Below are 12948 nucleotides of genomic sequence, written 5' to 3' on the forward strand. Positions count from 1 at the left end.
TTTGACTTGTTACTGCAGATATCTTAGAATACTTATGAGATCTTAATCTTTTAAGCAATTCTAATGTTACGAAATTCTTCACAGTTCATGGCACAAGTGTTGTAGATGGAGTCCAAATTACTGTATTTAACACTTTGCTGAAGTTCATGTGCATCAAATGAAAGCAAAAACAAAACACTGAACACTTATTCCAAAATCACGTAAGGATGACCAGTTTCTGATACTGCTGCATAGTTGGAAATGATCATTTTTTAGAGTGGAGGTGTTGTCTTTTGTAGTAAAGTTATTATTGTTACATGTTTTTCAGAGTGCCTACCGCATGTTTACAAATAACACATGTTTGAAGCACATGATCACCAAAGTCCGGCGGGACACCCACCATTTTGAGCGCTACCAGCATAATCGTGATTTGGTGGGCTTCCTAAACATGTTTGCTAACAAACAGCTGGAGCTGCCAAGAGGTTGGGAAATGAAACATGACCATCAGGGCAAGGTAACTTATAAGTGACACACTTATATCTCTGTTCAGTGTGTGATTTTTGAATGTTGCAGTGTTAGGATTAGTGTTCTTCTTACTGTTCTTTAGAAGGAGCATAAATGCCCATGATTCCCCAATGTACGTAAAGATGCATATTTTTCCTTTTTCCCTTTTTCAAAATAAGATTGGAATTTCTTATTTATGCTGGCAAAACATTATGCGAGAGGAAAAGGAGACTGAAAAGTAAATATTGATCACTATAAGAAATATTAATGGAAAATCAGTAGTCTTTTCACACTGAAATAGGTCACTTGGATTCCTTTGGATGTCTTAAAACTTCTTCTGAAAATAATTATTTAATGTGGAAATATAAGCAGGTCAGTAAAGTGCTTTAGAGTTTTGCCTTTGTAGTCAGAAGAAAGTTTCAATGTAAACTTACTTAATTTTGTTATCTATTGAATTTTATTGAGTTGTTGTTGGATTATTTGTATCAACTTTCTTCTTTAACTGTCAACCTTTAGCATCTCAAGTGAAATTTATTAGTGTGCATTATTTGGTCTTTTTTCTTTAATATGTAACAGTTTTCCTAGGTGAATCCTCTATCCAAATGCTAAGTAGTTCCAGCATTCATCAGATTCTGAAATAATATTGGTGCACTTGCAATAGCCACAGGGATACTTACTCTGCTGACTCTATATTGGGTAACCACACAGAAACTGTGTAGGAAGTTTCAAGATCTTCATTCATTAATGAATAGTTGCAAGGTCTGCAAAACAAATGTCACTTCTGGAATTCTAATAAAATAACAGACAAATTTTTGTAGTAATGTAATTTTAATGTAAATTTAGACTAGCGTGTCCTTGTTATCTAGAATATGGTTTTCTTTGCAGAAGATAGGAAGTTTAAAAATAGACTATGATTAACATGTGAGGAAGTGATAAGGCTTATCAATTTGTCTGAGAAGTCCTAATTAGGACTACAGGCACACTAAGCTTATCAGTTCATATGTTATCAGCCCTGGTATGCTGTCCATGTAAATAATGAACTTGATGCTTGAAAAGATTGCAGGCAGATTCTGAACGGAAGGCTAGAAAAAGAACTTGAGGATTGTTTTCATCTTGTATTTATTAACTTTGGAAAGCACTGTGTTTTTCCTTTGGAGACCCTGTTAGGGATATGCTATTTGCCTCCCTCTCTTCAGTTCTATGTCATCCTTGTTTGTTTGGTCCTTCAGAGGCTGGTTCTCTCCTGAAGAATATGACAATTTCAATTGACTATAAATAGGTGCCCCATTTAGAATATTAGACCTTTAGCTTTCATGTGTTGTGTTTGCTAACAGCGAGGTTATGACAAATGTTAATCAGTGAAAGGAAGCACTGAATAAATCCCCACTGGGATTTCTTCACTTTGAATTAAGCTCAGTTATTTATGCTCTTTATGTTGAGTTGTCTTCATTACAAACAGTGCATGTGGCCAGTAGGAAAGCTTATTCAGCAATTGGAAGAGAGTGATGTCCAGTATGTGGAAACATGTTTGATGACACCAAACAAAATCAAACCTTCATTTATTGAAAGCATAAGCTAAAGAGAAGCAAATGGACATTAGCCATGCCACAGTACACAATTACATCCCCTTTTGTGCTGAGATGATATTTTCCTTTATTTCTCCAAGTATATTGTAGTAAGAGGCTTGGTATTGCTCACAAGGCGCAGTGATTATTCTAATCACCCTAATGCAGAAGGGAGCAGTAGAGTTCATGTTCCCTGATGTCAGTGTAGTTCCAATGGCTTGTAACCTTTGCAGGCATTCATGCTCAAGTGGGGCCTGCCCACCTCCAAACTCCCTTCAAAGCTTCCCGACTAAGCTCAGTTGCCCACTCTTCCTGGACACCTCCATGTATCCCCTTCAGACAATAAAACCCCCAAGGAGGTCCAACACATCAAGTATGGGATTTCTGAGTGGCATTACAGATGGTAGAATCATAGAAACCTCAGAGTTGGAAGTGACCTTTAAAGGTCACCTAGTCTAACTCCTCTGCAATGAACAGGGACATCCACACCTCGATCAGGTGCACAGAGCCTGATCTAGTCTTGAAAGTCTCCAGGGCCTTCCAGCCACTCTGCCCCAAGTCTGTAGTGTTGCCTTGCGTTGTTGTGGCCAAAGTGCAGGAACTGGCACTTGATCTTGTTGAACTTCATCCCATTGGCCTCATCTCAAATAAATAATAATAAATTAGAAGAGGTATTTTTTTTCTTTCTACTGTGAAATTCTAATTGATTATTAATGACTTGAATAGGAAGAAAGGTATTTTAGCAAGCTTAAATATACTTTAACGTGAAAGATAACTTAGGCAACTATCCATGTTTAATGGATAAGTTACAATTTTTGCACTACTCACCTTATGTCATTCTCTTCAAGCATCATAAGATTCATGAATTATAATCAGACAGCTGTTATGAGAGGAATTTTTTGTGAAGGAGATTGAGAAATTCACTGTGTTTTGACCTGTGTGCTAATATCCACATCACGGCTCTAATGAATATCTTCACTGAAGCTATGAAGTAGTATTTTTGGCTTTGAGTAGGCTGCTACTAGCTGACTTGCAAGCATTCATAGTTAATAAGATATACTTGTCTTAAACTTGGTATGTATGGTTAGTTCTTTATTTAAATGTAATGTGAAAGAGCACTACATACTGTGTAGAACAACTGTAGATAGTACTTCTTCCACTATTGAATTGCTACTTTGTTTTTCCTAAGTGATTTTACACTATAGTGTCGACTTAGTGAAATCAACTTTTGGTTTGCTGAATGTCCCTCACAGCTTTGAAATATGCATAGATGAGACTCGAAGAAATAGTAGATACATGAGTATAAAACACACAAAACAACCAATTGTTAGTAAGTGAAGTAAACCTATAAATGAGAAGCAAATAGTTCAAAAAGCCTGGATACATTGCAGCAGCCTCTTTCAATCATTTGCCAGGCCTCAAACCAACATTTTGTAATGGCTTTCTTTCTGCTTTTCCTCTGGTTTCATGTTCTGAAATAGATTTCAGAATATTTGTGCTGAAGGTGATGATATCATTTGTCAAGGTAAAAAAAAAAAAAAAAAAAAAAAAAGTCCTGCATCAGGCTCAAACATTGCAGTTAAAATTGTAATTTTTTGATACGCAGTGTTGTTTGTGAATTCTGGAACACTGTTTCACTTAAATATTTTTAACTATTTCATCTGAACAGAAGGGGAATTCTTCTCCAGTGTTCAGGTGATGTGGTTCAACACTTGCATACCCAGATCTTAGGTTCAGGCCTTCACTGTTAAGGCTGTAGGGGTCTTGCTGCCCTCTTCTGAAATGTTTTTGAGGTTTTGCAGGTTTGGTGTTCCTTCTGTCTCTCCCAGCCAGACATCAGCCACAATTTGCAGCTCCATGTACTTCCTTTTTGTTGGGATTTGGAAATACTAATATTTTCTCCCACCACTGACCATAGCAATATTTAGTTGCCGTGTAACATGGCACACTGGCTTGCCTACTTACATTCATGGCAGTCACAAGAATTTCATTTTCTCTATCCTGTCTGTACTAAGCAGCCTGAATAATGATTTGATGAATATTGTAGGTTGCTATAAGATCCAGTTCTGCACTTCTCTCGTCCCTGGTGGGCTGACTGAGGTTAGAAGAAGAAGCAAGGAAACAGACAAAAGAGAATAATTTTGGCCTGGACCAGTTCCCCAGCAGGGTTCACTGTGTGGCCACGCAAACACTTGTGCCAGTACAAGGCAGGAGGGGGGTGCACAAGGGATGAAACAAGTGGTTAGGGTGGGGGAAGATGGGAATGTTTCTTTTGCTGACACCACAGGACTGAATTGTTTATGAAACTGTGGTCAAAGTACCTCACTGGTATCACAAATAGAAATGACTCCAGCAGACCCAACCACCTCTCTGCTGGTCCAGACTTTAATTCTTCAAACCAGATGTCACTTTCTTGTAACTCTTCTCCTCAAAATCAGGATCTTTTTTTGCCATTTCCATATTTCCAGCATTGTGACTGAAAAAAAAAGCTGAAGTAAGTTGAAATAGAACAGTGCGGGTTTCCAAGTGCAACACTAATACTGGAAAAAGTTTAAATCTCAAGGCTTAGAAACAATTTTTGGTTTGAATTGGACTGTAGCGCAGGAGGTTTTCATTTTCCAGGATATGTGCTCTTGTGACCTTGCTTTAAGCAAACAACAGACCAGCCAGCATGCGGTATTTCTTTACCAGCTGCCTGTTTTAAAAGTTTCTGTTGCCACCTTCTTTTTGTCCCCAACTGACATTTCTTCAGGTTAATGAACTTAGAATAGTTGCAACATGAGGATGGCAGAAATATCTTTTGACCTGAAATCACAATGCATCATAGGATGCAGTCATACACTTGACTTCTGCACACCAGTTTGTGTTCATAATTATATGCTAAGTAGTTCACAGAGGGGAATGGTTTTGCCCCTTAATGACATTTTTTAGTTGCTTATAAGGAAATGAAAGGAAGAAAACATGAGGATGACTTTTATTAAATATTTGAAGGGAAGAAAACATGAGGATGACTTTTATTAAGTATTTGAGTCTTTTTTTCTTGACAATCATAATAAAACTGGCCAGCTGAAGATTTCAAAGGATTTTAAAGGCATGAATGAAATAAGGTATTAAAGAATTAATCCCTCCAGTGAATTGAAAAACTGTTATCCTTCTTCTGCTGAAGGATAATGTGAGCCACAGTAACACAAGAAAGAATTTCGAAAGCCTGACATCAGAGGCTGAATCCTAGAGCCTGAATACACATTAACCTTAGACATTTAATTCTTTAGTTGCTGAGTATTCTTGTCATACAAACAATTGACTATAAATTTTTTGTTTTTCTAGGCTTTCTTTGTTGATCACAATTCCCGCACGACCACGTTCATTGACCCTCGGCTTCCCTTGCAGAGCAGCAGGCCTACCAGTGCTTTAGTCCATCGGCAGCACTTAACTAGGCAACGCAGCCACAGTGCTGGTGAGGTAAGTTTGCTCTGCCTCTTCTCTCTGGTTGGGAGCCACCAGGCTTTTAGGGTCATCTTCTTTCACATCATTCCATTCACAGCTCCATTCTGCTGTGAGGAACATCTTTGCTCTGTAACTGGATGGTACTCAGCCATAAATGTTTATGGTATTATTTTCCAACAGGGAATGTCACTGTTCCTTTTGAAATACACTATTTCAGAAAAAAAAAAAAAAACAAACCATCAGCATTAATTTTACTTTTAATTTGCAGTAACCCAATTTAACCACAGGAGAGCATCTGATTACAGGTTAACACTATCTGTGTCCTGAATTTTACAATCAAAATACTTACTGCTGTCAAGCCTGGTGTCTGCCAACTATGTAGGTTATAACTTTGCAAATAAGAGGAAAAAAATGTGTGCGTGTGTATACATCTAGATGTGCAACAATATGAATAAGCATAAAAAGCCTTCTTCCTGCATATGGGTTTGTTAAACCATTGTATGACTTATGTATGTATTTTAACTCTACTTTCTAAAAGCAAAATATTTGAAAGTCTGTCATGTTGATGCGCCACTGTGGACCTTTTTCACCACAAGTCTCCATACTGTTGCTGTAAATTCTTTTACTTATGAGCAAGTGTATGTACAATGGTTTAATCTTTAGTTGTAGTTGTTATTAAAACTCTGTGCTGGTGGCTATGATTCCTCTTTTCAGAGGAGGGCTATCCCATGACAGGAATTAAAAGATAATACATGTTACAACTTGTGAGATGCTCTGATTTATCCTATTTTTAGCTCAGTGTTGTGGCACATCAAGTTCTGCCAGAGATCTGTTTTGGTGCGTGAATCTGCTCTGCTACTTCTCTATCGGAGCTTCCGCTGAGCTGTGGGGAGTGTTTTCCCATTGGTTGTGTATGTTATCATTTCCTGTATGAATGTGGTTTAGTTGTCAAGGATACTTCCCATGGCCACCCTCAATGTAAGGTATATTTTATGAATGATTTTAAATAGCATTATCTGTCAGTGCAGTTATGTGGTGTAGGCACTGGTGTCTTGCAGCAGGCAAGGCAGCTAAAATGGTCTTAATATAACTGTTTAGATCTTCCACTAGACGAACCAAGTTTTTCTGTTCCTACTGATTTATAAGAGAACATAAGTGTTTTTTTTGGCTTCACCAAATTGATACACAGGTTATCTTTCTTCTTCACTTCAACATCTGCATTCAAAATACAGAGAGACAGATGAGCTGTTCTGTTGAAGTTGTCAATACTGCAGCATAAGTGTAGTTCATCTTACAGGAAGTCTGTACATACATTGCATACACACAGTGCTAATTTTCTGCTGGAATATTCTACTCCATCTAGATTAGATAAATTAAATTGCTTCATCTATTTCTTAATGCCAGTTTAGAAATATTCATTTGGTATGATTACAGTTGTGGTTCTATTTTGAATATAAGTATAGCACCACATAGAAATCTCAAACAGCAATTCAAAACAGTATTCCCATTTGGAGGCTGATGATGTAATGATGTTTATTAATATGTATGAGACTGAGTATGCTTTCTTCTGCTCCTACGACTTAAATATTGCTTATTTGCAGCTATTTTAAAGCCATTGTATCATGGAACTGTATGTTATTGCAGAAAGATGAGCACTTAATGAAAAAAATTCTCAAAATACTTTATTTGGATTTGCCTTGCCACAAACTTTGATGTTACGAAGCTGTTGACCCAGTTTTTATAGGGAGATGCTCTAAAACAAACAATAGCCAGTGTAAGGAATGCCTTTTTAGCTAAGGCTGAACTGCAGCGTGAAGCTGGAGCTAATAATGATGCCATTCCTTTTCCAGCACAATGCCTAAAGGAAATTACTGTTATTATTTTTTTTTCCAGAGAGTATTATCCAAGGGCAGAAAGATCTTGGGAGGTACTTCAGGTCTTTTACTTCATTGTGGTGCCAGAGTCTGGGTTTAACAAAACCCTTATCGTTATTTGATCTTTTGCATTTGAATTTTTTTGGAATTCTCAGGAATGTGGAAGTGTAATTCACATAGTAACAATTATCTATAGGCAAAGGGATAGAGAAGTAAACATAAAGGTCCAAGAGAATGAAAAAATGGTTGAACAAAAAGCATTATGTAGATAAAATACAAAATAACGACACAGTAGAAATGACTGAAACCTCAGCACACAATAAATTGTAGAAGTTGACCCAGCATCACATATGCCACGAGAACCAATTTTATGTTATGGTTCTGCACTAAAAAATGTTGATATGCTGTATGTATCACTTCCAGAAGGTAAACACACAAAGAATTCACAACAGTTCTCCTGAGTGATTTTAAGAAATGTTTTTACCGGTTTTGGACTCATTTACCTTGACTGAATGTGAACTCACTTTATATTGCTGTTTTAGCCACAGAATTCTTTCCAGTTTGAGTTTAGGGAAATTCTGCTCATGAGTGGTTATGGTGCTAATGAAAGAGCTGCATTTTGATCTTTATAACTTTTAATATGGGTAAAGATGTACATGAAGTACAAAATTACTCTCTGAAAATTTCCCAGTTTGTATTTTAGAGGAGAATTTATTTTTCAGAATGGGACTGTTATTTAAAAATAGTAATAAACTTGGAAAGAAATGGTTTTGATTTCTCTTGTCTAACATAATAAATAATGTTTTACTAATAATTCTCTTACAAGATAGGTGATCCCTTCTACACTGATTACTGAGAATTGTGAAAATTTATGTTTATGTTTAATTTTAAGTCATATAAGTACTCACTTAAATACTGTTCTATTGTATACCTAAGTATATGCTGACAAAGAAACACTGATTGTGTTTACTTCTACATTTTCAGGTTGGAGAGGACTCTCGTCATGCAGGACCACCAGTTCTACCAAGACCATCTAGTACATTCAATACAGTCAGTAGAGCTCAGTACCAGGATGTGGTTCCAGTGGGTAAGTCAGCATATGGCCTCTTTTCAGAGAAGTACTCTGTGACTGAATGTGTCACATCCGTCTTCACTGTTGTGTTTTTCATTTGGTAGGGGTGGGTGGAAGTTACAATTTGTTAGGGCTACTTCTGTCTAATCAGTCAGTTGCAACCTGCAGGAGTAATAACAGGTGTCAATGCAGAATTGAACAATTGATGTAAAAATCCTACTTGTTCTGAGTTTCCTAATCCCACTAGTCTAAGTGGTAACAGGAGGAGCTGAAGCCAGCAGGTTGTGTCATAATTAGGTATTTCAAGTGATTTTGTAGAACTTCTGGGTATCTCTTTTGGCAAGATTCCATAAAGTGTTAATCAGCTTGGAATTAGTCATTAGCTTAACTTCTGTTCTCAGTTACATACACACAAAGTTACTGATTTCTATGCCACCAAGAAGAGAATTTATCTTATTGAATCTAACAGCTGTCACATTGTGCTAAATCAAGATAAATTAATCCGATTCACTATAACTGGATCTTTGTACTTGCCATGTTTACTTGAAAATCTCTGCTAATTTAAATCCTTCCCCTTGCTGTGTGCATGGTGTGCATGCACTACAGGCTCAGCAGTAAGTGAGAGTTAGAACAGAATCATAGAATCATAGAGTCGTCGAAGTTAGAAAAGACCTTCAAGCTCATCTGGTCCAACTGCCCACCTACCAGCAATATTTCCTCACTAACCATGTCTCTTAGTAGAACATCTAAATGTTTCTTGAACGCTTCCAAGGATAAGGACTCAACCACCACCCTGGGCAACCCATTCGAGCACGTGACCGCTCTTTGAGAGAAGAAATTTTTTGTAATATGCAACCTGAACGTGCCCTGGTGCAGTTTGAACGCATTCCCTCTAGTCCTATCGCTAGGTATGCAGGAGAAGAGGCAGCCCCCTCACCCCACAACCTCCTCCAGGTAGTTGTAGAGAGCTATAAAGTCTCTCCTGAGTCTCCTTCTCTTCTCAGACTAAGCAATCCCAGTTCCCTCAGCTGGGATTAGAATATGGGTGTTTCCACTGATTGTTTAATGTTTGAGAATGGATTGAACACCACCAACATGGAATGTGTCCTGGAATCTCTTTAGAAAAATGAATACATAGCTAAGAGAATACATTTTAAAAATTCACCAAAAAAATAGGTACTCCTTTCATTATATATGAATTGTTTTTCTCTAATTCTGACTAGCTTTAGTCAGCTATTCTTGGAAGGCTCCTGAATGACTGTAACCTACTTCTGTCTGTTGATGCTTGAGAAACATAGCCAAATATAAGTTGGCTGTAAGTCAATTGTGGAAATGCTTATACCATCAGAAGTATGTTTAGGTTTAAGTAGTGTTTGTTAATGTTGAAAATGGAAGAGAGTTTAGTATTTTATTTTCACCTGGTCTTAAAATTCTAAGAATAATATCAAGAATACATGGATATCATTGAACTATAAGCTTTTAATCTCTAATCTTTTATTTCTGTCTTTTTGTAAAGTTATAAAGAAGAAAAGGAGTAATGTTAATCTTTGAGTAATTGGAATTGATGAATACATGTCTAGTCAAAGTCTTGAAAAGCCACGTTCCACTAGCAGATAACGTTACTGTAAGCACACAAACCTGGATGAGTTAAGGTTTGAGAAGAAGCCTGGATATACAGCCATCTGTTTGGATGCACTGTATTTTTGAAATTTAAGCAGAATCTTAGTATGAATAACAACAAAAGACTATTACTTCTCAGAGGAAGAGTATTCACCTAGTTACCCTACACCCAGCCTGTAAGAGCTTTATAATGTCCGTGGTTATAGTCATCTTGTTTTCTTGCCTAGCTTTGTAGGTCTCAGGTGTCATACAAATGATGAGATGAATGACATTATATTTACGTCTATAAATTAAGTTCTCAATCTGGTCTGTTAGTGCAATCCGGCATCTCCAGAGCGCAATTTATCACTCTAACACTAGTCACATCTCTCCAAGGGCCTGTAGAGATTACAGTGACACCAAACAGATTGGAAGGAGATGCTAAAGGTACTTGAAGAAAGAACCTTGTCTACATTGCTATTAAATATGCTGTTATAAAATTGGATATTGGATTCTCCATTGCCCTGACTCATATTTTAATTTTATAATAGCAGAGTAAGCATTGTCTCGTGCTTTGTGTCACTTCACATTTCCTTTTTATGAGTGAGAATGGTTCAGTGCAGCGGAAACTTAAGAACCTTGATTTAATTCTAGCAATGAATACTATAGTTTGACTTTAGCTAAGAGTGTGATTGATAAAAGGTAATAGGAATTGCTAAAAAAAGTTAACACTGTTAATTAACAGTGGAAAGGATTTGTTGTAATCAGATCACATTCATAATCAGATGTGTTCCCTGTGATAGCACTATGAGTAGCCTTACACAATAAATATAAATTAATGCAGTACTGCTAAACTAATGACTGTGAAAGTGAAATTCACGGTCATTATTCAAAACTAAGAAGGAATGTCATCCTGTCTTTTAGTATACAGTTGTTTCAGTACAATGTTTTTGTTGGTATTTTCAGCTTACAATGACAAGATTGTTGCATTTCTGCGGCAGCCCAACATCTTTGAAATTCTACAAGAGCGTCAACCAGATCTTACCAGGAATCATTCACTCAGGTATTAAAATTTGGTCAGTCTGCTATGCCCAGTCTAATACAAAATGCTAATCTAAATTAGTTGCTGTCATTAAAGTTGGCAGTGGCACATAACAAATTGTAGAATTTTGGCCTGTGAAAGACAACATATCCATAAAGCTGCAGCCAGTATTTCTTTTTTGTATTTCTATTTAACTCCCTGAAGTAAAGTTTAGGGAAAGAGAAGAAATGTGCTATTACAAAATGAAGGGAAAATTAAATAAAAGGCTCAGGCAAAGGTACCAATCATATGATTTATATCCTGACAGGGGATAAATGGCATATACTTAAAAACTGTCATTTGGATTACGATTCTCAGTGGTAACTCCTGAGAAGTTATCGATTGTGTTCATTTGGAGAGCTGCAAACATTAACCCAGAAAATGTTTTTCTGATTTCTGATGTTGCTAACTGAATACTAAGATGTCTTTTGAAATCTACCATTCGTTTCTTCAAACCTTTCTATTTGGGCATCGATGTAAATTGGAGTAGGCTCTGGAACTGTCTTTATAAGGGAGGTGCTCCAGTCCCCTGAGGCTCTCCTCTGGACCCTCTCCCTGTCATTCTTGTACTGGGGGCTCCACACTTGGACGCAGTACTCCAGATGGGGCCTCACAAGAGCAGAGTAGAGGGGAACAATCACCTCCCTGTCCCTGCTGGCCCCCTCCTCTAATGGAGCCCGGGATACCATTTGCTTTCCAAGCTGTAAGAGCACACTGCTGGCTCATGTTAAGCTTTTCATCCATCAGGATCCCCAGGTCCTTCTCTGCAGGGCTGCTCTCAAGGACGGCTCCTTCCAATCTGTAGGGATGCCTGGGATTCCTCCGGCCCAAGTGCAAAACTCTGCACTTCACTGTGTTGAACCTCATCAGGTTCACCCGGGCCCACCTTTCTAGCCTCTCGAGGTCCCTCTGAATGGCATCCCTTCCTTCAACCGTGTCGACCACACCACTCAGCTTGGTGTCGTCAGCAAACTTGCTGAGGGTGCACTCGATTCCATCATCGATGTCATTGATAAAGATGTTAAAGAGCACCAGTCCCAAGACAGATCCCTGGGGGATGCCACTCGTTACCGGCCTCCACCTGGACATAGAGCCATTGATGACCACCCTCTGTCTGCAGCCTATGCTTCTATTTGATGATGGTGGTAGAGAGAAATTCTATCTTTTACTGTTAGAAAATGAATAGGATGTCCTTTCATTTTAGAATATAGGAAAAAACTCTACAGACTGTAGAGAGAACAGGAATAATCCAAATCATTATATATCTATATTCAATATGGATACTAAAAATCCATAGTGAGATCACAACAATCCAGAGTGTGTTATGCACAGTGTTTAGGATGCATAGATTCCACAGTAGTGTCCAGATTGGGTCTGGGAGAGTTGAGTACTTGGGTGAAGCAGAGAGGGAGAAACAATGCAAGGATTTTCTGGAAGATGTGCTAAATGCAATGTCTTTTGAAAATCCCACTTTAGAAATCATAAGAGCATTGTAACATATGGCTTACATTTGTACATTTGTGAATTGCTTCAAACAGTTCACTTTCTGAATAGTAATATCCTCTCACAGGGCTTGGTCTGCTGCTTTGAATTCAGGGCCACCGCTCGTGTGAACTTGAATAACTCATTTTTCTGGTTGCATGTCTGCAGTACCTGAAGCATTGAATCAGTGAGGGAAACGAATCATTCTTCAGAACAAATTAGCTTTTTAGTTGTAATATTTTACTACTCACATGCATATGCTGTGGCAGGGGAAAAAATGGTTTCTGAAATACAGAAGTGTAGCCTAGAGGTTTTTGTGATATACTCTGTTCTTTTCTTTTTTAC

General features: G+C 37.7%; 1 protein-coding gene across 5 annotated transcripts in view; it reads left to right on the forward strand.

The window, feature by feature from the left end:
- HECW2 (HECT, C2 and WW domain containing E3 ubiquitin protein ligase 2) overlaps positions 1–12948 on the forward strand; it is a 186022-nt gene that overhangs the window by 138211 nt on the left and 34863 nt on the right. For all 5 annotated transcript variants that reach the window (XM_090144283.1, XM_090144285.1, XM_090144284.1 and 2 more), the window contains 4 exons: positions 308–493; positions 5376–5510; positions 8354–8456; positions 11007–11103. In XM_090144283.1, coding sequence (XP_090000409.1) covers positions 308–493; positions 5376–5510; positions 8354–8456; positions 11007–11103 — 521 coding nt within the window. The remainder of the gene's footprint in view (positions 1–307; positions 494–5375; positions 5511–8353; positions 8457–11006; positions 11104–12948) is intronic.

This window comes from Phasianus colchicus, chromosome 7, assembly GCF_987193195.1.
Source record: "Phasianus colchicus chromosome 7, bPhaCol1.hap1.1, whole genome shotgun sequence".
In the NCBI taxonomy this organism is placed as follows: domain Eukaryota; kingdom Metazoa; phylum Chordata; class Aves; order Galliformes; family Phasianidae; genus Phasianus; species Phasianus colchicus.